General features: G+C 45.9%; 2 protein-coding genes across 2 annotated transcripts; both read right to left on the reverse strand.

Moving 5' to 3' along the window:
- Nucleotides 1–4,884: 4,884 nt before the first annotated feature.
- On the reverse strand, nt 4,885–17,578 carry LOC130474964 (olfactory receptor 1086-like). The gene is made up of 4 exons (XM_056846654.1): nt 17,510–17,578; nt 15,706–15,781; nt 9,736–9,788; nt 4,885–5,859 (listed from the first exon to the last, which is right to left on the reverse strand). Exons 1-4 carry the CDS (start codon nt 17,576–17,578, stop codon nt 4,885–4,887), a joined length of 1,173 nt encoding a protein of 390 aa, XP_056702632.1.
- Nucleotides 17,579–18,679: 1,101 nt separating this feature from the next.
- On the reverse strand, nt 18,680–19,621 carry LOC130474965 (olfactory receptor 5V1-like). Its single transcript, XM_056846655.1, has one exon. The coding sequence runs from the start codon at nt 19,619–19,621 to the stop codon at nt 18,680–18,682; it is 942 nt and encodes a 313-aa protein (XP_056702633.1).
- Between the last annotated feature and the right edge of the window lie 7,414 nt (nt 19,622–27,035).

Here is a 27,035-nt window from a genome sequence, read left to right on the forward strand (position 1 = left end):
ACTCTAATCTGGGGAACTGGGTTCAATTCCCCACTCCTCCCCATAGGTGGTGGACTCTAATCTGGTGAACCGAGTTTGATTCCCTACTCCTCTACATGAATGGTGGACTCTAATCTGGAGGACCAGGTTCAATTCCCCACTCCTCCACATGAAGCCAGCTGGGTGACCTTGGGCTTAGGCTTGCCAGGTCCCTCTTCACAACCGGCAGGAGGTTTTTGGGGCAGAGCCTGAGGAGGGACTTCAATGCCATAGAGTCCAATGGCCAAAGCAGCCATTTTCTCCAGGGGAACTGATCTCGATTGGCTGGAGATCAGTTATAATAGCAGAAGATCTCCTGCTAGTACCTGGAGGCTGAGGGAGAAATAGACACCACTGCACTAATATCGGGAAGATAAGGAACTCAGTACAGGAGCGAAGTGTATACAAAGTGCAAAAAACTTTATAAGCTACCAAAATGATATAACAATACCGCTATACACACTATATACACTACTAAGCTGAAACATACAAGCTAAGACAAACAAGATGACTGTACAAGGTGGAAAAAAGTGTCACAATGACACAGCTAATGTTCATAGAGTCTCTCTCAATTGTAGGAGAAGTGGTATCCAAAGGATTTTCAGCGAGGTTCCCAATGAGCTGTGTCATTTGTTATGTCATTTTGGTAGCTTATAAAGTTTTTTGTACTTTGGATACACTTCGCTCCTGTACTGAGTACCTGGAGGCTGGCAGCCCTACTTGGGCTAGTCACAGTTCTCTCTGAACTCTCTCAGCCCCACCTGCCTCACCAAGTGCCTGTTGTGGGGAGAGGAAGGGAAGGAGAATGCAAGCCGGTTTGATTCTCCTTAAAAGGTAGAGAAAATCAGCATATAAAAACCAGCTCCTTCTTCGTCATAACCACACACAGCAAGGCAAGGCCAGGCAAAGAGTGCATGTGGAAGGCTTAGAACTCCGGGGTGGGGGCCCACCACCGCTCCAAGCCTCTGCTCTTCACCACCTACACCACACTGGCTTCCTTGATGCTCCATGGTGTCTTCAGCGTTTGGACACTTTGAACGTTGTGCTCTTGAAGAGTCCCTGGAGATACACCAGAGACCATCTTATGGACCCTTCCTGTGTTTGTGTGTTGTTACTGAAGCCATTAAAAATGGGACATTTCAGCTTCACTCCGGTTGTCTTCTGTGTTTCCTGCCTGGCCTGGGGTTGATGAGTATCTACTTCCCCAAAAGCCAAGCTGTTGGCAAGACCAACTCATACATAGCCCACATCCACTCTAGGACTTGTCTGATGTGAGTAAATAACTTGTTTCAGAGCTCCCCCTGATGTCCCAAGGGTTGCAAGGCAGGAGATCTTGCTTGTGGACTTCCCAGAGGCACCTGGCTGGCCACTGTCTGAACAGACTGCTGGACTTGATGGGTCTGGGTCTGATCCAACAGGGCTCTTCTTATGTGCATGTACTCTTAAGTAAGAATTCTGGATCAAAGAGGTAGTCCTTCCTTGGCCCTGAGTCAGCCATGAACTTCCAGAGAGACAAAATTTTTTAAAAATCAATTGTCCTGAACACAGGGTTGCCAACTCCAGTTTGGAAAATACGTAGAGCTTTGGGGGGTGGAACCTGGTGAGGGTGGGGTTTGGGGAGGGGAGGGGAGAGACATCAGTGGGTTATAATACTGTAGAGCCCGCCCTCCAAAGCATCCATTTTCTCCAGGGGAACTGATCTGTGTAACCTGGAGATCAGCTGTAATGCCAGGAGCTTTCCAGGCCCCACCTGGAAATTGAGCAATGTAGTCCACGTCAGAGGTGACAAGTTGACATCGACTACATTGCTCAGTGGGGTTGCCAGCTTCCAGGTGGGGCCTGGAAAGCTCCTGGCATTACAGCTGAACTCCAGGTTACACAGATCAGTTCCCCTGGAGAAATGAGTGTCTGACGCTGATACCTTGAAAATTCTGTTGGGCTCTAAGATGCTACTGGACTCGAATCGAGCTGTTCTAGCTTGGCCCTTTCCCCCCTTTCCTGATTCTTTGTCCTCTAGGAATATTTAGTGTGGGAAAGGATGCAAAACAGTGACCCCCACCTGCTCCTTGAAGGGGGGCAAGCCTTTCTACCCCTCCCCTCAATTGTACTCTATGTGACGACTAGACCTCAGAAGAATCTAGTTTACATGTAGATGCAACTGTGTGCAAAAATAATATTAACATTAATCACCTTTATAATTTCTAATAGTCTTGTTTTTAAAGGTGTCCCTCAACAACTTATTAACATTGATTGATATTTTGTAAAATGAAATATGAAGATACCTGAGCTCAGTCTTGTTGGTCTCTAAGGTGCTAATGGACTTGAATCTACAATCATAGAATCATAGAGTTGGAAGGGGACATAGAGGCCATCTAGTCCAACCCCCTGCTTAATGCAGGATCAGCCTGGAGCATCCCTGACAAGTGCTTGTCCAGCCTCTGCTTAAAGACTGCCAGTGAGGGGGGAGGCTCACCACCTCCCTAGGAAGCCGATTCCACTGTCGAACAACTCTTGACTGTAAAACACTTTTTCTTAATATCCAGCCGGTGAGACCACGAAGGAAGTCCAGTGTTGCTGCGCAGAGGAAGGCACTGGCAAACCACCTCTGTTAGTCTCTTGCCTTGAAAACCCCATAAGGGGCCGCCATAAGTCGGCTGCGACTTGAAGGCACTTTACACACACACACCTTTCCTCCTGCAATTTATACCCATTATTGCGAGTCCTATCCTCTGCTGCCAACAGGACCTAGATCTGATTCACATTTCTAAAACAAGGCTACGTGTAGATTCCATCAAAAACTGGTTTAATAGGCAGATTTGAGTCCAGGAGCACCTTAGAGACCAACAATATTTTTCGGGGTATGAGGTTCGAGAGTCTGATGAAGGGAGCTTTAACTCTCAAAAGTTCATACCCCAAAAATCTTGTTGGTCTCTACGGTGCTACTGAACTCAAATCTAGCTGTTCTCTGAAAAATTCACCTTTCACTATAGAAGTTGTTTGGAGACTCATCTGCAGCTCCACCTTCTCCTTTGGATCTACAGAGCTACTCCCAAAAAGTCATATGTGGCAGTTAACAGACTTCTGTCTGAGGTGAGGCGCTTGATCTGTATGTGATAATTGTGTGTGTGTGTGAAGTGCCGTCAAGTCACAGCCGACTTATGGCGACCCCTTTTGGGGTTTTCATGGCAAGAGACTAACAGGGGTGGTTTGCCAGTGCCTTCCTCTGCACAGCAACCCTGGTATTCCTTGGTGGTCTCCCATCCAAATACTAACCAGGTCTGACCCTTCTTAGCTTCTGAGATCAGACGAGATCAGGCTAGCCTGGGCCATCCAGGTCAGGGTGTATGTGGTAAATAGGGTTGTTCATATCGATAAACCTGAACCAAAAATAAACCTGAAATTAGCCGTTTTGGCAATATTAGCATTTTGGGTTTACCAAATATCAAAACTTGGGGATCTCCCCGAAGCCGAATAGGCGATTCCCGAAAAAGTTGAATAAATATTCGGCTTTTTCGGGTTCGGCTATTCTCGTTTGCTCAGGTGAACGGCTCTGTGCTTTCTCCCATTTTTCTATCTTTTTTTAAAAAAACTGGTTTTGTTAGGGACCCATAGTTGGGGACCTTTTGAAGCAGGGGTTGTGTAATTGGAGCCAACTTGGTCTGACCAACCATCTAACCACAAAACCATCTGGCCATCACCATTCAGTGGATTAATTTGGATAAAGCATAAGGGTTGTTTAAAGACGGGGCTGACCAGTCCCATCTGGAGGGATATACCCTCCAACTAAAAAGAACTGGCTTCAACAACTGCTCACACCACCAGGCTTCTGAAGGGGACATCCTCGCCCATGAGGATGAACTATCTCCTTCAGACAGCCCTTGTAGTTGAGACTTCGGCTAGGCTCCAATATCACCCCCCCTGAAAACCTGCTCTGAAACTGAAGGTCACCCTGAGTAGAGGCTTTGTTTCCCCACACTGTGACCATCTCCTGAAATCAGATTTTTGATGACCATAATAAAGGACTAAATATATTGTCGAAGGCTTTCACGGTCAGAGTTCATTGGTTCTTGTAGGTTATCCGGGCTGTGTAATCGTGGTCTTGGAATTTTCTTTCCTGACATTTCGCCAGCAGCTGTTACTACTCTGAAGATGCCTGCCACAGCTGCTGGCGAAACGTCAGGAAAGAAAATTCCAAGACCACGGTTACACAGCCCGGATAACCATAATAAAGGACTGTTCACCGGATGTGATTTGCCCCCAAAAAGAAATGTTTTCCATGCCTTATTTTTTCTTGCATTTAAGCCCTTTTCCTCAGTTTGGAAGCTAATTTGCATGGACATCATACTATGCACCCCAGATATTACGGGAGCCCCCAGACTTTGAGGCACCAGCCTGCCAACCGGCTTTTTCTGCCAGTCCTTGGCAACGCTGAACTTCTGAACCTGAAAACTGATGGACAGTTCTTGCAAATGCCTGGAGGATGGGGGTGACCCCTTTGTGGGCCCATAAAATTGAACCTCTTGTCCCAAAGTTCACCAAACTTTGGTGACTGTCTAAGGACAGCCATGATGCAAATTTGTGGACTCTACCTCCAAAAATGCCCTCACAGGAGCTTTAAAAAAATCCCTATAGACTATAATGGACCCAAATTTTTTAGTAAACCTGGTAGTAAGCCGAATACCGATATTTACTGGTCTGGGTATTTAACTTGTTCCGGGATTACCAAAATTTACCGAATTTTTTTTCACAACCCTAGTGGCAATTCATCATCTGTTGTGTGGCAGCTGAGCAAGGTAGAGATGGAGGGAGGAGGAAGATGGGAAACTGGATGTCATTGTGGCATGGAATTTTTGTCCAGCTTCTCTCTCACTGCTTGCTTGAGGAAGCATAATCCTTACTCTGCAACCCCAGAGCTTTCCACAGGGCCCCCTTCACCTCTTTGTTGCGTAAGCTGTAGATGAGGGGGTTGAGCATGGGGGTGATGATGCAATACAGCGTGGAGACCAGGGTATCAATCTCCAAGGAGTAGCCGGCACTGGGACGGTTGTAGTTCACATTGGCCATCCCAAAGTAGATTATGACCACAACCATGTGGGATGCGCAGGTGGAAAAGGCCTTGCGCCGGCCAGTGTTGGAGCGAATCCGCAAGATGGCAGACAGGATGTAGACATATGAAATGACAACAAGTAGAAATGGACTGAAGCCCACAAAGATGCTGGCTGTGTGAAGGACCATCTTGTTGATGTGGGTGTCGCTGCAGGCAATTTTCAAGAGTGGTGGGACATCGCAGAATATGTGGTCAATCTGGTTGGCCCCGCAGAAGGACAGATTGGTGGCCAAGGTAGTGTGAATGGCTGAGTCCAAGAAGCCCCAGAGCCACGAAAAGATGGCCAAAGGGACACGGACCTGGGTGCTCATGAGATTATTGTAGTGCAGTGGTTGGCAAATGGCAGCATAGCGGTCATAGGCCATGACAGCCAGTAGGGCACATTCTGAGCCTGCGAAAGTCATCAGGAAGAACATCTGGGCCATGCACTGGTTGTAGGAGATGGTTGGCTTCTGGCGCAAGAAATTTGTCAGGATCTTGGGGACTGTGACGGATGAGTAGCAAACGTCCAAGCAGGAAAGGTGGGTGAGGAAAAAGTACATAGGGCTGTGAAGGCGGGAGTCCAGCTGGATCAGGGTGACTATCGTGGTGTTCCCAATTATAGTAACCAAGTAGATTGCGAGGAAAACCAGGAAGAGGAAGGCATGGCCCCTTGGGATGCCAGAGAAACCAAGGAAGACAAATTCTGACACCTGCGTCTGATTGACATCTGCTGTGAGCTCCAAAGTATCCATCTGTAAGGAAAACATCAGAAAGAAACAGAAATTAATATGAGTAAAAGCAGAACTCATGGCTTTGTGTATATGTAATTACCCATATAACTTTGTTTCTGGAACAGAATTAAGTGCTCCTGATAGGGCTGTGCAAACAAACAAAATTTTGTTTGTTTGCACAGCCCTATCAGGAGCACTTAATTCTGTTCCAGAAACAAAGTTATATGGGTAATTAAATATACACAAAGCCATGACCTGGAGTTGGGGTTAAACAGTGAAGAACCAAGTTTGCAGATGACACCAAATTATTTAGGGTGGTTAAAACAAAATCAGACTGTAAAATCCGGATTTTACAGGTATAGTTAATGAATTATAGATTAAGATGATGTTAATAAATGACTATAATAAGATTTTTAAATACTGTCATAACACCGCTCTGGAAGTCCAAGGGTGGTGGGCACAATAGGAGGGTGGTGGAGGTTTGGGCACTATACTTTTTTTTAATATAAAGGATAGTTTATAATGTATTAGCAATAGTATTATGATTTTATCTGTGAAGAGCTCCAGAAGGATCTCTGCATACTGGAAAAATGGGCATTAAAATGGCAAATGAGATTCAATATGAGTAAGGGTAAAGTGATGCATATTGGAACAAAAAATCCCAACTTCACATATACACTGATGGGATCTGTGCTGGCAGCGACAGACCAAGAAAGGGATCTTGGGGTGGTAGTGGAGAGCTCAATGAAGATGTCAACCCAGTGTGCGGCTGCTGTGAAAAAGGCAAATTCCATGCTGGCTATAATTAGACGAGGAATAGAGAATAAAACTGCTGATATCATACTGCCCTTGTACAAATCTATGGTGAGACCACACTTGCAATACTGTGTACAGTTCTGGTCACCACACCTAAAAAAGGATATTACAGAGCTTGAGAAGGTGCAGAAAAGAGCAACCAAAATGATTAGGGGACTAGAGCAACTGTCCTATGGGGAGCGGTTAAGACGCTTAGGGCTGTTTAGCTTGGAAAGAAGTTGGCTGAGGGGAGACATGATAGAGGTCTGTAAAATTATGCATGGTTTGGAGAGAGTGGACAGGGAGAAGTTTTTCTCCCTCTCCCATAATACTAGAACATGGGGTCATTTGCTAAAGCTGGAGGCTGAGAGATTCAAAACAGATAAAAGGAAGTATTTTTTCACACAACGCATAGTTAAATTGTGGAACTCCCTGCCCCAGGATGTGGTGATGGCTACCAGCTTGGAGGGCTTTAAGAGGGGAGAGGACATATTCATGGAGGAGAGAGGTATTCATGGCTGTTAGTTAGAATGGATACTAGTCATGCTGCATACCTGTTCTCTCTAGTATCAGAGGAACATGCCTATTATTTTGGGTGCTGTGGAACACAGGCAGGATGGTGCTGCTGCACTCGTCTTGCTTGTGGGCTTCCCAGAGGCCCCTGGTTGGCCACTGTGTGAACAGACTGCTGGAATTGATGGGCCTTGGTCTGATCCAGCAGGGCCTTTCTTATGTTCTTATGTTCTCCCCACTGCACCCATGCAGAATTATATAAGCCTCTATCAGGTACCTCATCCATTGTCTTTTTTCTAAGTTGAAAAGCCCCAGACTCTTCCACGCTGGCATCCAACTCACATACAGATTGCATCTCAAGTATAGACCCAAGAGGATGGTTTTAATCTTTGTCCAAATGTCTACTTCAACAATTCAAGTATCAACTATCAAGCATTTTTTTCATGCTTCTGGTCCAGTCTTTCTCTTCAAATAAGCAGCTCTCCCTGGAGATTGGTCCCTACCCTGTTCTGTGTAAGCACACCTATGCCATACTCCTTCATGCACAAGGAGGTGGGCCCAACACCTCTGTGGGACGATGACTGGTCCAAGGGGAGTGTCATGGGGGAGGGTAAAGCATCTGCTTGGCACGCAGAAGGCCCCAGGTTCAATCCCTGGCGTCTCCAGTTAAAAGGACCATTCAGTAGGTGATATGAAAGACTTCAGCCTGAGAAACCTTTCAACCACTGCCAGTCTGAGTAGACAATACTGACCAGTAGAGAGTATTTGTAGTGGGAATAGGCACTGAAGTTTTAAGTGAACGTTATGCTTAAGTCACTTGAAAGAGTTTTAAGGCATTTCAAGATAAAAAATAAGAATCGAATTTTGAACGGCTACTTATTTTAACGATTGCTATTTGAAAACTTTACAGATATTTTAGAATCTCAGAAGGTAGTTATAATGAGTTAATCAACTGAGGTATTAAAAATATGGTATGTTTAAGTTACTAGAAAGATTTTATAGGTGTTTTAGGCTATAGTATATGAATCAAAATTTTGACAAATCTGTTATTTTTTATTTTTTACTCCTAATATAGTTTTGTTAAGTCTCGGAAGATATACTTTGTTTTATTTTGCCTTTTCCCCTATCCCTCCTCCTTTTTCTGTAATCCCTAAATCTTGCAATAAAAATTTAAAAAAAAAATACTGACCAGGATGCACCGATGGTCTAATTCAGTATAAGGCAGCTTCATGTGTGTGTCATGGCTTGAGTTTGGATTTGAACCCAGGTCTCTGCACTCCTAGCCTAGCATATTTCCTAGTAAAACCGACAGCTTCTTTTCCACATTTCAATCTCATCCATGGAACAGTGTAGAGTAATACCACAGCTCACTCCCAAAATATTGATTGTAAAGAATTTCATAATTCAGAATTACTAACAAGTGTCCATATAAAAGGGGAACGGTTCCATCTTTCTAGGTTTTTGTACCACCTGGTCCTTGTGGATAGCCCAATTCTAATCATCCTGTGCAGAGTCTTGTTTACAAAATGTATTAATCACCTTATGAATTCACTAAAAACTGTAACACCAGAAAAAAGTTAAATCCATCTAACAGAATGCGTGACAAGACTGAAGGTTTGACATTCTTTCCCTGAATTTAATGAGTTGTCCAGATGGAAGGTCACATTTTTCTTTATGGCTTCTAGTGGGAAAATACTGCAGTACCTTGTATGTCTGTTCCCTCCGTCTTTTCCCATTCCAGTCCATGGATTTCCGCATGCCAGTTCACAATACATAAAGCAAGTTCCACATTCCCACCTTACCCTTTATAAGCATTTGGACAATGTTTGTGCAATCTGGTATCTTCCCTTCCACTTTGGTTGCACAGAGCATGGACACGTGGAACTCAGAACACAAGAGGCCACTTAGCATTCAGTGCCTGCCCAAATGAAGCTTCCTCCTTGGCCCCTACTTGGTAGCCACCATGATGTAGTGGAAGCTAAGTTAGGTCAGTACTTGGATGGGAGGTCACCAAGTAAGACTCTGCAGAGGAAGGCAATGGCAAACTACCTCTGCTTTTCACTTGCCTTGAAAGCCCCTTGCTGAGGTTGCCATTAAGTTAGAAGCTAGCATGGTACAGTGGTTAAGAGTGGTGGTTTGGAGCAGTGGACTCTGACCTGGAGAACCGGGTTTGATTCCCCACTCCTCCACATGAGTAGCGGACGCTAGTCTGGTGAACTGGATTTGTTTCCCACTCCTCCACACGAAGCCAGCTGGGTGACCTTGGGCTAGTCACCGCTCTCTCTGAGCTCTCTCAGCCCCACCTACCTCACAGGGTGTCTGTTGTGAGGAGGGGAAGGGGAGGTGATTGTAAGCCAGTTTGAGTACTAATTTTTGTACTAATAATTTTGTACTATTAAGTGGTGGAGAAAGTCGGCATATAAAAACCAACTCTTTTTCTTTTACTTCTGCTCACGCTCATCTCTTCTGGTGCCTGCCTCTCGCTCTCATCCCATCTCTCCATCCCTTCTCTCAGCTTCCTCACTCCCAGTCTTTACACTGCAGTGTCCTTGGAGAACAATTTTTGGTGGGGGTTTCAGCTTGACTTACTCTGGAAAGCACAATGTACTTCTGTACGTTAAGTGCCGTCAAGTCACAACGGACTTAGGAAACCCCAGCAAGGGGCTTTCATGGCAAGTGAGAAGCAAAGGTATTTTGCAATTAGCTTCCTCTGCAGAGTCTTACTTGGTGGTCTCCCATCCAAGTACTGACCTTACATAGCTTCCAAGATCTGAGTAGATTGGGCTACATTATTCTGCCTTCCCTCCCTCCCAAGCGCCATGTACATAGCATTATAACTAAGCAAATAATAATTTTGTACTATTTTTATCGAGGCACTGCATTGACTGCATTAGTTTAGCCTGTTGAAGTGGAGAAGATAACATCTGTTCTCCAATCTCATTTATCATGCTATCTAAGAAAAATACTAGTGGTTTCTGCTAGAAAGCATCTCACCTTTGCAGATGGATGGATGGATGGATGGATGGATGGATGGATGGATGGATGGATTCTTTCTTCTCCAGTTCAGCTTCAGTTCATGTTGGGAAGGGGAACCACACTGCCTTTCACTATCCCTGCTGCTAGATTGCAAGGTCAGAGTGGAGATAGTGCTTAGCATGAAACTAGCAGCGTAGTTGCAACTGCTAGCCCACAAAACTGGCCCCTACAGTGGGTGTGGAAGGTCTCTCTCTATATTCAACATGAAGTCTCTGCAGCCAGTATTGTACAAGGCACTGGTTGGCTGGAAATGAGAATACTTTACTTGGCCTGATGGCCTTAGAGATCAACCTCGATTGGGAACCAACAGGGAATCCATGGTCTATAATTGCTGGAAGCTCTGAGAATCAGTGGCTCACATGGGGCTTTTTAGCAGACTCAGTGAAGCCATGCAGAATGGATGTTGCCTCATACTGTCAGGGGATATACACCTTAAACCCACAGAGGGAACCAGGACATGTGAAGTGTAGCCTAGGCAGATGGCTTTGGAAAAACACTAATGAGTTCTAAAGTTTCTTTCCTGAAGTGCTGCCTGACCTGAAGGCTTCTTACCAGTTCAGTCTGCAAGCTCTGTTAGCCAAATTGCTTGGTTATGATAATTATTTGGGGAAGAGCAAATCAATAACCGGCAATGGGCATAACCTGCAGGATCTAATCTGTGTCTACGGGAGTCCAAACCGTGATTCAAAGAATAAAGCGGAGTCAATGGATTTAGTTTCAAGGATTTACTTATTAATAGTATGTGCACAAGCACTCAGATCACATGCACACAACAACACACAGAGCCTAAGAATCAAAGAGAGGAGTATAGAGACAGTGGCTAATGTGGCAGGCCCTCTGAAGATGGGAAATACTGCACCTGTCCTGGAGCGGAGTTGTCCTGGGTTCCGTAGGCTACAATACTAGGAAAGCGGGGTGGTGGTGATGGTAGGGGGGTTCTTGAGGTTCGACCACCGAAACGGGAGGGGAGCGTGGTCAGTCTGCACCAAACCCAAACCAACAGAGTGGAGGCAAGTAAGCCAGGGAAAGACTTAAGGTAAGGTATGGATTGCGGGGACCCCAGTTATACCTTTTCCCGGCGGCGGGGTGATTGGATTGCCCCTTCGTGGTTCCCATGTGAAACAAAAGGTAACAAAAAGTCTAATGGTTGGCTGCCGGGGTGAGGCAATAGGGCAATTGAAACAACTATACTATTCCTATTGATTTGCGCAATTCCAGGAGGCCTGGGAACCGTCCAAAGATGGGTTTAACGAGCTGGAACAAAGATGCGTATGGATGGATCCAGGGTGCGTCACTTTGCATAGCCGGAGGAGCGATTCTTTGTTGGTATCTTGATGTTCTCTGATGGGCTATTAATCATGCAGATGTGGTGGGGAGGGGGGTGTTGGCGAAGACTACGTGCTTGACAGCTCCCTGTGAGATGGCTTCTGCTGGAACGGGCACACAGGAAAATGGATTCCCTCTGGTTCGCTGGAGGGGTTGACCTGGCCACGGTTCCTCGACTGCTGGTTTTGCGGGATGAATAGGAGTTCTTTCCGTGGTGGCTCAGGCTTGCCGCCAGTTCAGGAAAGGCAGAGGCACGCATCTATTGGGGTTGCCATGGCCAGTCCGGGAGATTGGCAATCCATTTGCTCACAGCTCACAGGCTCACAAGAATTGAGAAAAGCAATATGACCCTCTTGTAGACTGTCTGAGGTCTATTCCTGCCTCTTTCTGTCTTCAGCCTCCTATCCTGAGATTCCAGATGCAATCCTGCCTTATCTATCACATCATGCTTGGAGGTCAGGTGCTGATCCATTGTCGGTCTAATCCTGTTGGATGAATTGTCTCCAACAAATAGGGAGAGAATTCTGCAAGAATAGTCCCACTACAAAGACAATTATCCTCTTCAGTCCCGTTAACATATCTCTTTGTTCAGGAAGGGTCATGCAACAAGACTTCCTGAAGTGAACACGCACATGAAACTGCCTCATACTGATTCAGATGATCTGTCCATCAAGGTCAGCCTTGTCTACTCACACTGGCATTAGCTCTCTAAGGTGGAGGTTTTTCATATCACCTACTGCCTGGTCCTTTCTGCATGCCAAGCAGAGGCTCTACTGTTACACCAATTAGAGGGGTCTCCTTTTAATTTGGGGGAATTTGCTATGGTGATAAAATGAGCTTTGCGAGAGACTGGCGTACGGAATCTTTAAGACCTATTTTTACGGGGATGAGCACATCAGCAGAAATACCCTCAATAAAGAAATGTTGTATAAATTTTAAGGGTTTTATTGAAAATACACAAATTGCATACACACTCACATCAAAACACATAGAACCCAATACATTCAACAACTAGAAAATAAATGGAAGGAGGGAGTAGACATAAGGATGAGAGGTTCCCAGGGGAAATATATTTATCAATCAGATGAATGACATCCAAAATGGCAGATGCAGTAGAGGTGAGGAGCAACCAGAGCTACTCAGAGGAAAGCTAGAAGGACTGTACACGCAAGTACAGGGGTCCATGTTTTGGATCCAAGAAAACACTCACACTTTGCCATTGTGAGAAGGGCCATACATACCCCTAAACATATCCTAGGGCCGTATGACTTCACTGGCAAACAAACATTGCTAAGGACAAAGGCTTGATTGCTCTTTGATTAGTTTAGAGTAAAAAAGAACAGGGGGTAGAAGCAGATAGGAGGGCACCTTGGCCATCTTCTTGGCATGAAGTCTTGGCATCACTGGGGGTGTGGGGGGAAGTAGTTCAGAATTTCCTGTATTATGCAGGGGGTTGGACTAGATGACCCTGATGGTTTTTCCAACTCTATGATTCTATGATTCTAGGAACAATACCTAGGATCTGCTGATTAAGTACTGTTAAGTATTTTGTTATAGATTTCCAGATGAGGGGAGATGTTTTGGGAGAGGTTCCCAGGAAGGATGAGGTGACTCAGAGGGGTTTGCCTATACTTCTTTTGCAACTTGATGTTATTACCTGGGCATCTGTGCATGTAAAGGAATGATTCCAAATTCCCTGAATGGAGCTTTAATTACTGAGGTAATTAAGAGGATATGCTATCAACTTCCAGATGGCTGCAAGGAGAGTGTTATCATGTATGCTAAGGAGGCTGTCTCTTTCTCACTGTTCTTGAGTTCTCACATGCCACGGGGTGTGGGGAAGATGCAGATGAGACCCATCCTTGCCTGTCAGCTTCCAGAGTTGTCATAATGTTGGATGTAAATTCACTAGATGGATGCCAGAGAACTTCCATTTTGTCTCTGGTTGCATAGCAGTGCCCTGCTTCTTGCGTGTTAAACTGCAGTCCTATATAGGGCTGTCAAAAAAAAAAAATTCGGTACAGTTCGGATTCGGCCGAATTTGGCCCTTGTGGGTTTGGTACGTGCCGAAGTCCGAACTCCCCCACTTCAGATCCGTTCAATTCGGCGGGAATTCAAAGTTCGGGAAAAAATTCGGCCGAATAAAGCCATTAAAAACACAACCGCGCCTTTCCGCGGCTCTGGGGGGGGCATTTTTGGGCTTAGAGGTCCCAAACTTTCAGCAGAGCTTCAAAGGACGTATATTGAAAGACTCCCCAAGTTTTGTAAAGATTGGGTCAGGGGGGGCTGAGATATGGGCCCTGAAAGGGGTCCCCCCACCCTTAATGTGGATCTCTCTGCAGAGCTTGCCGCCCACGCACAAAGCTCCCGGCCGACAAACAGCTGATGAGAGCAAGGGCGGGGCAGGTGCTAAGAACTTTGCAAAGCAAAACAACTGCAGAGCAACCCCTTTGCAAATATGCAAAGGGCGGGGCAGGTGTGAAGAATTTTGCAAAACAATACAACTGCAAAGCAACACAAGCACGCAATGCAAAACCTTTGCAACAGTGCATAGCAACACCTGACACCTGGGTGTTTGCATACCATGGAAAGGGACAGAGGCAGCTAGCTATGCATAATGAGCAGGAGGGGGTGGAATGTCTCCTTTTGCATTGGACTTGGGACCAGGCAGATGCATTCTTTAAGTCACCATTTGAAAACCAGTTTTGAGCAAGCATCAATAACCTAACTGATCTTATGAATGAGGAAAAACCTGAAGAATAAAAATGAAGCCCCCCCTCAAACCAGGGAGAGAGAGACTGGAGGGGGAACACACACCCCAGGCAGAACCGGCAAAAGCCCCCTTTGGCTTCCCCCACCCACCCACAGAAACTGCTCCCTCCCCACACATACACACAGACTCTGCTTTCCCCCCCCCCGCACACACACACAGAAAAGAAAAAAGATAGATTAAAGCCCCCAAAGGGGTCTTACTGTGGCTGTCTTCTGTTCCAGCAGGAGGGGCTGGGAGGCTGGGTAATCCAATATGATTCCATTTGTATCCAATATATGATCCATATGTATGCATCTCTCGAGGGTGATCCATTCATCCCAATAGGGGAAAGGGGAAAGCCCATATCTCGGGGGGCCCTGACCCAATGTTTACAAAACTTGGGTGGTCTCTTAAAAAGCCTTGACTGAAGCTCCGCCGAAAGTCTGGGATCGGCACACCCAAAAATGCGCCCCCTGCAGCCATGGAAAGAGAAAAGGGGGGGGAGCCAATATTTCAGCCCCCACTGAACCCATCTTTACAAAACTTGGGTGGTCTCTTAAGAGGGATTCTCTGAAGCTATGACAAAAGTTTGGGGGCTGAACCCCCAAAAAAGCGCCCCCTGCAGCCACGAAAATGGAAAAGGGGGGAGAGGAAAAAGGGGTGGAGCCCATATCTCGGGGGGCCCTGACCCAATGTTTACAAAACTTGGGAGGTATCTTAAGAAGCCTAGTCTGATGCTCCGCTGAAAGTTTGGGGTCGGCACACCCAAAAATGCGCCCTCTGCAGCCATGGAAAGAAAAAAGGGGGGGAGCCCATATCTCGGGACCCCCTGACCCAATGTTTACAAAACTTGGGTGGTCTCTTAAAAAAACCTGTCTGAATATCCCCTGAAAGTTTGGGGTCGGTACCCCAAAAAATGCGCCCCCTGCAGCCACGGAAAGGAGCGAATGTGCACAAGCACCCCCTCACACACACATGAGGATTTCCCTCTCTCTCTCTCTTTCCCCGGCCGGCCGCACATCAGCTGATTCCTCCAGTACTCAATCCTGACTGATTGGCCAGAAGAAGACCCAGCTTGGCCACCGATTGGCCGGGGGAGGAGAATGCTGCTTACTGACGGCCGAATTGGCCGAATTTATTCGCCGAACTCCCGAACTCGCTGAATTCGGCCCCCCCGGTTGCCCGCCAGTTTTGAGTTCGGATCCGTCGGAACTAAAAACCGCCGAATCAAGGGAAATTCGGCTGATTTTCAGTTCGGGCCGAACCGAATTGACAGCCCTAGTCCTATATACCTTTCAAGGCACACCAGGCAGCTTAGGCCAGTTTCCAGGGTATCACTAGCCATGCCCCCCTATTGCATTGTAATCAGTTGCTGCTAGTGAAATCATAACTTCAACAATGATACTTGTTTAGTGAGGCTGATAGACTCTTGCTCTGCTACTTACCTTTCTTCCACCAGCTGAGTGAAATGCAGCAGCTGCTGTTGGCCATGTGAAGATCTTCAGACAGGATGACTGCTTCCTGTCAATTCAGAGACCCGGAGAGGGCAGAAAGCTTGTTGAATGGAGACTCTGTTTCAAATGACCCCTTGAACTGCCCCAAGGAAGGATCTTGGTTCCTTGCTGCTCTCAGATCACACGGCCCAAAGTGATGCTGCCTGCCTGCTGTCTGTGTCATCCAAAGCCAGCATTGGCAGGTCTGGGGGTTTTCTGTGCAATTGCACAGAGATTCTACAAGCCTGGAGGAAAATTGCTTCCTGACCCCCTGGGCATGTAAGAAAGGGCCACGAGAGCCAGACACTGACACAACCCTCCTTGCCCTCTTTCTCATGATCTGCCTAAATTCACAGAATCAACATTGCTGATAGTTGGCCATCTAGACACAGCCCTGAATTGCATTTGCCTTTTTAGCTACTGCATCACACTGCTGACTCATGTTCAGTCTATGTTCTACTAAGACCCCTAGATCCTGTTTGCACATACTACTGTCAAGACAAGTCTCACCCAGTCTATAATTATGAACTTGATTTTTCCTACCTAAATGCAGAACTTTACATTTATTGGTGTTGAACTTCATTTTATTAGTTTTAGCCCAGTTTTCCAGCCTGTCAAGATCATCCTGTATCCCGGCTCTGTCTTCTATCGTATTTGCTACCTCTCCCAATTTAGTATCATCTGCAAATTTAATAAGCACCCTTGGGATGTGATCCGTCAACCAGTTACAGATCCACCGAACAGTAATAGGATCCAAACCACATTTTACCAACTTGGCAACAACAATATTATGGGGAACCTTATCAAAAGCCTTTACTGAAATCCAGAAAAACGATGCCCACAGTATTCCCCTGATCCAGCAAGGTAGTAACTTTCTCAAAAAAGATGAGGTTAGTCTAACATGACTTGTTCTTGAGAAACTCGTGCTGTCTCTTAGTGTATTCTTAGTAATCACAGCCACCCTTTCTAACTGACTGTTTGATTATGTGTTCTAAATTTTTCCAGGTATAGACGTCAAGCTGATGGGTCGGTAGTTACCCGGATCCTCCTTTTTCCCCTTCTTGAAGATGGGAACAATATTTGCCCACCTCCAATCTTCTGGCACCTCACCTGTTCTCCAAAAATTCTCAAAAATAATTGCAAAAAACAAGAAAAGCCAAAACCAAAAAAACTTGTAAAAAACAAGAACCTTGGAAATGATAAACGGTGGTAGGTGCTAATATTATTATTGCACCTAATTTCATCCACATCTAAACCAGATTCTTCTGAGATTTAGTCGGCACATAAGGTACAATGAGAGGAGGAGTGGTAGAATGGATTGTTCCTTTGAAAGAGCAGTTTGGAAGTGGTCGCAGTTTTGCATGCCTTCTCATATTAAATATTCCTGTTGGACAGAGAATCAGGACAGTGGGGAAATTGCCAAGGTACAGCATCTAGGTGCGAGTCCAGTAACACAATCCGGAGGGAAGGCCAAGGGGGACTGTAGACCAACAATATTTTGGGATATGAGCTTTCTAGAGTCAAAACTTCCTTTATTAGATAGCTGACAAAGGAAGTTTTGGGGTCCAGATCAATTTTCCTCCAAGCCAGATTGGCCAGGGATCCTGGAGAGTTTTTGTTGCCATCTGCTGGGCATGGAGGAGGGGGTCACTGAGGGTGTGTGTGTGTGTGGGGGGGGAAGTACTGTAGTTGTGAATTTCCTGGATGTTACACCCAACTCTGTTTCTATGATTCTATGACTTTCAAAAATCCGTACCCTGAAAATGTTGTTGTTCTCAAAGGGGCTACTAGACTCCAATCGAGCTGTTCTGCCGCAGGCCAACATGGCTGCCCTCGAAAACCAAGTTAGAACATGTCTTCTGTATTACTAGTTTGCTTTTTGCTGGGATTTTTTTTTTAATTTGGGAGAACAATCAAAACTGGATTGTATCCCCTTAGCTGGGCCCTCGTAGAGAAGCAGAGGGAAGTGGAAGGATCCATCAGCAGAGGGGAGCAAAGGTCTACCATCCCATTCTTCTCTGCTTTCTCCTCTTCCCCTTCACAGCTCCATAGGGACAATTAGCTACTTTTAAAGAGAACGAAATGAAGGGGGAAAGGGGAGCAGACCCATAATCTTCTGTAGTGTTACTTGCTTCCCTCTGGCAGAGTTCCCAAATTTTCAGCCCCTGGAGGCAGTACGGTGCCTGACATTGCCCTTATAGACAACGTACTGCAGTGATTTATATAACCAGGACTTACTATATGGAAATTTCGAAGGTTATCTCTTTTCATGTTGTCGACCCAGTTAAACAAAGACTCATATTCATTTGTTACACATGTTTTTCCTGGGGTCAAATATGTAATCATATTCATGTAACATTGTATAGCTCATTGTAATATTATGATCCTTTAGGACAGTGTATGCAATTGTGATTGTTTATATTTGCAGCTTTTGTTAGCTAGCTAGTTAGGGAGTACAGATTGTTTTTTCTTATAATTGAAATTTATTAAACCGATAAGCATTGTTGTATACTGTGCCTGGTGACAAACGTTCCATCATAATGGGTCCCATATCAATTATAGTGCTGTTGTTATTCTACAGTTCACTTTTTTACAGCACTACTATTTAGCCTTGTTTGTTGTAACCTACAGGTGGGGCCTGAAAACATCCCAGAGTTACAACTGATCTCTAGACTATAGAGTTCACTTCCTCTGAAGAAAATGGCTGCTTTGGAAGGTGGTCTTCATGGCAATACACCCCGCTAAGGTCCCTTTCCTTCCCAAATCCTCTCCTCCCTAGGCCCCATCCCCAAAATCTCCAGGAATTTCCCAACCTGGAGTTGGCAGTTGGGATGATTGGGAAGATGGGAAAGTGGATGTCAGTGTGACGTGGAATCTTGGTCCAGCTTCTGTCTCACTGCTTGTTTGGGGACGCATAATCCTTACTCTACAACCCCAGAGCTTTCCACAGGGCCCCCTTCACCTCTTTGTTGCGTAAGCTGTAGATGAGTGGGTTGAGCATGGGCGTGATGATACAATACAGCGTGGAGACCAGGGTATCAATCTCCAAGGAGTAGCCGGCACTGGGGCGGGTGTAGTTCACATTGGACATCCCAAAGTAGATTACGACCACAACCATGTGGGATGCACATGTGGAAAAGGCCTTGCGCCGGCGAGTGTTAGAGCGAATCCGCAAGATGGTGGAAAGGATGTAGACATATGAGACAACAACAAGTACGAATGGACTGAAGCCCACAAAGATGCTGGCTGTGTGAAGGGCCATCTCGTTGATGTAGGTGTCGCTGCAGGCGATTTTCAAGAGTGGTGGGACATCGCAGAATATGTGGTCGATCTGGTTGGCCCCACAGAAGGACAGATTGGTGGCCAGGGCAGTATGAATGGCTGAGTTCAAGAAGCCCCAGAGCCATGAAAAGATGGCCAGAGGGACACGGACCTGGGTGCTCATGAGATTATTGTAGTGCAGTGGTTGGCAAATGGCGGCATAGCGGTCATAGGCCATGACAGCCAGCAGGGCACACTCTGAGCCTGCGAATGTAATCAGGAAGAACATCTGGGCCATGCACTGGTTGTAGGAGATGGTTGGCTTCTGGCGCAAGAAATTTGTCAGGATCTTGGGGACTGTGACGGATGAGTAGCAAACGTCCAAGCAGGACAGGTGGCTGAGGAAAAAGTACATAGGGCTGTGAAGGCGGGAGTCCAGCTGGATCAGGGTGACTATTGTGGTGTTCCCAATTATGGTAACCAAGTAGATTGCGAGGAAAACCAGGAAGAGGAAGGCATGGCCCCTTGGGATGCCAGAGAAACCAAGGAAGATGAATTCTGACACCTGTGTTTGATTGACACCTGCTGTGAGCTCCAGAGTCTCCATCTGTAAGGAAAGGGTTGCAAAGAAACAGAAATTAATATGGGCAAAAGCAGAACTCATGGCTTTGTGTATATATAATTCCATGTAGAACTATGTTTCTGGTACGGAATTAAGTATTCCTGGGAGTATTTCAGCTTTTATAGAGATAACTAACTGAGCCTTGTTAATTTAGAAAAATGTTAACAGTGGGGTTCCCCTCCTACTCCTCCTTCAGCCTACCTTCCTCCAAACCTTCCTCTCAACTCCCCCGTAAGCCATCTTACCTTTTATGTTTTTTAATGTTTCAAGTTTGACTACCACATCGGCCCCCTCTTTTTAATTATGCTTTTGGGCTTCCATAATGAGAATAGTTTTACAGTGAAATGATATTATATCCCTATTGACTAGTGTTGTCCCTTTTGTATTCCTTGCCCCTCACTTACTGACCCAAATAAGGAATTTTTTTGGAGGGAGGTTTTGGTCTGTTTTTTCTGAACTCCCCGTCTTATGGAAATTATGGAAATTCTGTCCACTAAAGAGAATCCTCCCCGAGTGGTTGGTGATGTTTTTGGCAAAAACACATTAGGACGTAACAAAGAAGCTATTTGGGAGTGGGAGGCAATGCATACCCTGACACCAGTGGGTATTTTTAACAAGCATTTTATTATACAAACTTTGCAAAGCACCCCTTCCCATGATTATGTCCATTGTTAATGAGAGTAGGCAATACCTAGTGAATTTAAACGCTAAATGTAATTTCATTCCTCCCTACAGAGAAGAGCAGCCGGGGAAAGGACAAGGCACTTCCATGCCCCCTCTCTCATTTGGGGAATTGACCACCAATTGTGAGAGGGGTTGTCCGAGGAAGCACCAGATCTTTCTCCGGAAAGAATTCATTTGCTTGTGTAGTGAGCTCGGGTGTAATTTTTCTTCTTGGGGAACAAAATGGCCCTCTTTTTTGCCACAAAATGTCTACTCTGTCCAGTAAAGAGAATCTGCAGCAATGGCCAGGGGGATTTTTACACAAAATCTATGGAGATATCTACAATGTGCATGAGTGCTTACAATCGAGAAAGGGGCATGGTGAGAAACGTAATGACAACAACATTGATGGTAATCACTCCCAAGTATTTTGGATACTGCACGGTTAGGCTTATCAAGCATAAGCCCACTCCAATCAGCCTCAGAATATCTTCTATTAAATCGCACCCATGAATAGCATTTTGAAAATTCGGATCAGAAAACCCTGCATCTAGTAAGCGGCAAACGAAGTGCAAATATTCCCTGCATAAATGGCCCTTGTTTACAAAGATCACATGTTCAGTTTTCATGACTATGGATTTCTATTTTGAAGAAAGGACATTAAATGGTCCCAGTAAAAGAGTTTCAACTTTAGCATGGAGGTCTGCCTAACCCGAGACCTCCTCCCAGTTGGGACCTGTGAGGTTCAGAGTGACTCAGGCCATCTCCAATCACTGGGGCCTCTAGCCATAATAGAATAAAAAGTGAAAACAAAATAAGGACTCCCAAAAAATAGAGACGGAATTTGCCTTTTTCACTCTGAGCTCTGCTTTCTAAGGCCTTTGGCATGTGTGATCCGCCTCAGACTCAGCTGTACACAAGCTTTTTGGTTGTGTGTTTGAGTGAGTGCCATCAAGTCTGTAAAGCACAATGCACATGTGTACGTTAAGTGCCGTCAAGTCACAACTGACTTAGGCAACCCCAGCAAGGGGCTTTCCAGGCAAGTAAGAAGGAGAGGTGGTTTGCCAGCACTGCAGAGTCTTCCTTGGTGGTCTCTCTTCCAAGTATTGACCTTGCTTAGCTTCCACTATGCTGGCTTTGATGTGCTATGGACTGCCCTAAGCTACCCGGTATGCCCTACCTGGTATGTATCTAGGATCAGAGTTAACACAAGAAGCAGGGCACTGCTGTGAAACAGGTTCTAAAATGGAAGGTCCCTGGAATCCATCTTGGGACACTCTGGAGCTGACAGGCAGGGACGGGCTAATCTGCATTTCCCCAGGCATCATGACAGGTGAGAATCCTAAGAACGAAGAGGAGACAGCCTCCTTAACTTATGTAATAAAGCTCTCCTAGCAGCTACCTAGAAGCTGATAGCGAACCTCTTAATTGCATCAGCAATCAAGACTCTATTCAGAGAACTTGGACTTACCTATCTAGATGTCCAGTTAACTTCATCAAGTTGCAAAATAGGTAAAACCAATCCCTTCTGAGTCATCTCCTCCTACCTGGAAAACCTCTTCCAAAATGTATTCACTTAATCAGAAGAACTTAGGTATCATTCTGATCTGCTTCTACCTCCTGTCCTTTTATACTCAAACAGCGAAACTAATCAAAGAGTAATCAAGCCTTTGTCCCTGGCAATGTTTGGTTGCCAATGAGGTCATAACGCCTCAGGATACATTTTGGGGTATAAGTATCTCCCCTCTCATGATGGCAAACTGTGAGCGTTTTCTTGGATCCAAAACACAACACCCTGTACTTGCATGTGAGGTCCTTCCCGCTTTCCTTTGAGTAGTGTTGATCGTTCCTCACTTCAACTGCAGCTGCCATATTGGACGTCACCCCTTGGAATGGTAGCTATAATTTCCCCCTACATCCTCATAACCTTATGTCCATCCCCTTGCTCCTTTTATTTCCTAGTTCTTGAATGTATCAGGTTCTGAGTGATTTGCTATGAGTGTGTGCGCAACTAAAATTATTTTAATAAAATCTTTAAAATTCATGCAATGCATCTTTATTGAGCATATTCCCTGGCAGATCGGAAGAAGCTAAAATTTCCCTTCTCTTAGCAGACTCCTCTCGGGAGATAACCACTCAAGTAGCCAAATTTTGCCTCCGGTCTAGTGGGATTTTTAAACGTCTGATTGAAAATGGCTGACCCTGGTGGTCCCTTCCAACTCTATGATTCTATGAAAACCTTTCCCCATTGAAGATCTTTCCTCCTCTTCTTTAAATCATCCCAGCACCATCAACGTTCATTATTTTAACCTAACTTTGATTTTTATTCAGAGCTGATATTGTATCGAAATAAAATTTGATTTGATCTTGACAATATTTCCACTGGTATGCTCATCCTCATAGAAAAAAGTGTAAAAGATCCTGAGAGCCAACCTGTTGCAAATCTTGTCACCATTGCTAATTCCCCCAATTAAACCGAGACTATTTAATTGATGTAACACCTTCTCTCCCTTCCGAGCACCATGTACATAGCATTATAAGCACATCATGATTTTGTACTATTGTTTATTGAGATACTGCACTGATCGCATTAGTTCAGCCTGTTGGAACAGAGAAGACAACATTTGTTCTCCATTCTCGTTTATCTTGCTATCTAAGAAAAATAGGAGTAGTTTCTGCTAGAAAGCATCACCTTTGCATATCGATGGATGGATGAATGGATTCCTTCTCCTCCAGTTCAGCTCCAGTTCATGTTGGAAATGGGAGCCACGCGGCCTTTCACTTTCCCTGCTGCTAGACTGCAAGGTCAGAGTGGAGATAGTGCCTAGAGTGAAAGCAGCAGCATGGTTGTGATTGCTAGCCCACAAAAGTGGCCCCTACAGTATGTCTGGAAGGGCTCTCTCCATCTTCAACATGAAGAGCATGTCTCTGCAGCCAGCATTGTACAAGGCTGAGGTTGGCTGGAGAATACTTTACTTGCCCTGGGGGCCTTGGGGATGAACCTCGATTGGAAACCCACAGGGAATCAATTGTCTATAATTGCTGGAAGCTCCAAGAATCAGTGGTTTACATAGGGCTTTTAGCAGACTCGGGGGAGCCATACAGAATGGATGTTGCATCATACTGTCAGGGATACACCATTTACACCCACAGAGGTTACCGGGTCATGTGAAGTGTGGCCTAGGCTGATGACTGTGGAAAAACACCAATGAGTTCTAAAGTTTCTCTTGCAAAGTGCTGCCATAAGAACATAAGAAAGGCCATGCTGGATCAGACCCAGGCCCATCAAGTCCAGCAGTCTGCTCACACAGTGGCCAACTAGGTGCCTCCAGGAAACCCACAAACAAGACGAGTGCAGCAGCACCATCCTGCCTGTGGTCCACAGCACCCAAAATAATAGGCATGCAGAGAATAGATATGCAGCATGACTAGTATCCATTCTAACTAATACCCATGAATACCCCTTTCTTCCATGAATATGTCCACTCCCCTCTTAAAGCCCTCCAAGCTGGCAGCCATTGCCACATCCTGGGGCAGGGAGTTCCACAATTTAACTATGTGTTGTGTGAAAAAATACTTCCTTTTATCTGTTTTGAATCTCTTAACCTCCAGCTTTAGCAGATGACCCCATGTTCTAGTATTAAGGGAGAGGGAGAAAAACATCTCCCTGTCCACTCTCTCTGCCGGGCCACCTGAATGCTTCTTAGCAGTTCAGTCTACAAGCTCACAGGCTCACAAGAATTGAGACCAGCAATAGGACCCTCTTGTAGGCTGTCTGAGGTCTATTCCTGCTTCCTTCTGTCTTCAATCTCCTATCCCGAGATTCCAGATGCAATTTGTCTTATCTATCACACCACGCTTTGGGGTCAGGTGCTGATCCCTTGTCGGTCTAATCCCATTGGACTAATCGTCTCTAACAAATAGGGAGAGTTCTGCAGAAATGGTCCCACTACAAAGACAGTTCTACCCTTCAGTCTCGTTAACATATCTCTTTGCTGTGCTGCTAAGTAACTCTTTTTGAGCACCATCGCTGGTTTGCTAGATGTTGTCCAGTACTCCGAGCTGCTGTGATGTCTTCGCAATGCACTCATCTGTGGTTTGGAGGAGGGGGCGAGCCCAGAATGGGAGCCTTTCCCTAACTCCAGCCGCCGCATGCTTTCCTTTGGTCTGGAGTAGGGCTGTTGAAAAAAAAAATCGGTATAGTTCGGATTTGGCCGAATTCGGCCCGTCTGGGTTCGGGATATGCTGAAGTCCGAACTCCCCCACTTCGGGTCTGTACAATTCGGCGGGAATTCAAAGTTCGGGGAAAAAATTCGGCCGAATAAAGCCATTAAAAACCCAACCGCTCCTTTCTGCGGCTCCAGGGGGGGCATTTTGGGGGGTAGAGGTCCCAAACTTTCAGTTTTGTAAAGTTTCAAGTTTTGTAAAGATTGGGTCGGGGGGGCTGAGATATGGGCCCCAAAAGGGGTCCCCCCACCCTTAATGTGCATCTCTGAGCAGAGCTTGCCTCCCACGCACAAAGCTCCCAGCCCCGACAAACAGCTGAGAGCAAGGGCGGGGCAGGTGCTAAGAAGTTTGCAAAGCAACAGAACTGCAAAGCAACACTGCAAAGCAACACCCACAACTGCAAAACAACACCTTTGCAACCATGCAAAGCAACACCTGACACCTGGAAGTTTGCAAACCATGGAAAGGGACAGAGGCAGCTAGCTATGCATAATGAGCAGGAGGGGGTGGAATTTCCCCTTTTGCATCGGACCGGGACCAGGCAAATGCATTCTTTAAGTAACCATTTGAAAACCAGTTTTGAGCAAGCATCAAAATAGACCTAACTGATCTTATGAATGAGGGAAAACCTGAGGACACACAACTGAAGCCCCCCCTCAAACCAGGGAGAGAGAGACTCGAGGGGGCACACACACACCAGGCAGAATGGGCGAAAGCCCCCTTTGGCTTCCCCCCCACCCACAGAAACTGCTCCCTCCCCACACACACAGAGACTCTGCTTTCCCCCCCACACACACACACAGGAGAAAAATTATAGATTAAAGCCCCCAAAGGGGTCTTACTGTGGCTGTCTTCTGTTCCATCAGGAGGGGCTGGGAGGAGGTAATCCAATATGGTTCCATTTAAGCACAGAAGGTTTTGCCGCTCTGAAGATGCATACTGTATCGGGTGATCCATTCATCCCAATAGGGAAAAGGGGAAAGCCCATATCTCGGGACCCCCTGACCCAATGTTTACAAAACTTGGGGGGTCTCTTATGAAGGCTCGTCTGAAGCTATGCTGAATGTTTGGGGGCTGCACCCCCAAAAATGCACCCCCTGCAGCCACGGAAAGAGAAAAGGGGGGAGCCCATATTTCTGCCCCCACTGAACCCATCTTTACAAAACTTGGGGGGTTTCTTAAGAAGGCTCATCTGAAACTATGCTGAAAGTTTGGGGGCTGCACCCCCAAAAAGCACCCCCTGCAGCCACGGAAATGGAAAAGGGGGAAGGGAAAAGGGGTGGAGCCCATATCTCGGGACCCCTTGACCCAATGTTTACAAAACTTGGGGGGTCTCTTAAGAAGGCTCGTCTGAAGCTCTGCTGAAAGTTTGGGGTTGCGCCCCCTGCAGCCACAGAAAGGAGCGAATGTGCACAAGCACCCCCCATGAGGATTTCTCTCACTCGCTCTCTCTCTCCCCGGCCCGGCCGCGCAGCAACTGATTCCTCCAGTACTCAATCCTGACTGATTGGCCAGAAGAAGACCCAGCTTGGCCACCGATTGGCCGGGGGAGGAGAATGCTGCTTACTGACGGTTATGCTGCTTACTGACGGCCCCGAATTTGCCGGATTTATTCGTGAACTCCCGAACTCGCTGAATTCGGCTCCCCCGGTTTCCCGCCATTTTTGAGTTCGGTTCGTCCCGAACTAAAAACCGCCGAATCAGGGGAAATTCGGCTATTTTTTAGTTCGGGCTGAACCGAATCGACAGCCCTAGTCTGGAGGCAATTTAAAGAGAAGATCAAAATTGAACTTCAAACGTAACCCATGTTGCTGATTTTAACTTTAAATCCATTTGCATTCAGTTTCTTCTCTAGATCTGCAAATGCCTTTTTTCATTGTTCTAGCTAACTTAGTTTTCAGCCTTGAAGGATAAATGGCTTTATGCAGTATTTATTCTTGGGATGCTCAGAAGTGTAATCTGCATTTCTCCTTGCTGGATAAGAAGCTTTGAAACCTAACCTTTTCTTAAAGTCAGCTTAGGTAGAATAGGAATAACATCTATGCTTACATAGGATTTATTTCGATGTGGCCTGCCAGTGTTCTGTGTATCCATGCCACCCGGGGGGTCCACAATCTTTTTGAGGCCCCTTTGGATTAATTCTGACACAGGGTGGTGGACGCAGCCACAAGATGGCTGCCCCAGGAGCCGGAACTGGTCACAGCATGGCTGCCACAGCTTACCTTCAGTCACACAGCGAAGATCCTTGTGTTGTGGTGGCAGCTGCTGCCAAAGCAATATTCCTCAAAATCCGCACAGCCAATCAAATCACCAGTGGTATTGCCTACTTTCTAAAAATGCTTGGTGGGCACCAAGAAAGGGGTCAATGGGTGCCTTTCTTGGGGACCCCTAATCTCTGTAATCATGCTTTATTTAATGATTCATCAGATGTAAAGGAATCAGATAATTTTAAACTAAATTTTTAATTAATACAATGACTGTTTATTGGCTGGTAAATACAGGGTTTCAC

The sequence above is a fragment of the Euleptes europaea genome, chromosome 3 (genome assembly GCF_029931775.1).
Source record: "Euleptes europaea isolate rEulEur1 chromosome 3, rEulEur1.hap1, whole genome shotgun sequence".
NCBI lineage: Eukaryota > Metazoa > Chordata > Lepidosauria > Squamata > Sphaerodactylidae > Euleptes > Euleptes europaea.

What these genes read in the sequence shown, in the direction of transcription:
- LOC130474964 (XM_056846654.1), bottom strand. Translation starts at nt 17,578, where the DNA reads ATGTTGGCCTGCGGCAGAACAGCTCGATTGGAGTCTAGTAGCCCCTTT. An exon ending in AGAACAACAACATTTTCAGG is followed by an intron (nt 15,782 to 17,509) that starts GTACGGATTTTT and finishes CTGAATTGACAG; the next exon opens with GAAGCAGTCATCCTGTCTGA. An exon ending in AGTACATTGTGCTTTCCAGA is followed by an intron (nt 5,860 to 9,735) that starts GTAAGTCAAGCT and finishes TTTTCCTTACAG; the next exon opens with ATGGATACTTTGGAGCTCAC.
- LOC130474965 (XM_056846655.1), bottom strand. Translation starts at nt 19,621, where the DNA reads ATGGAGACTCTGGAGCTCACAGCAGGTGTCAATCAAACACAGGTGTCA.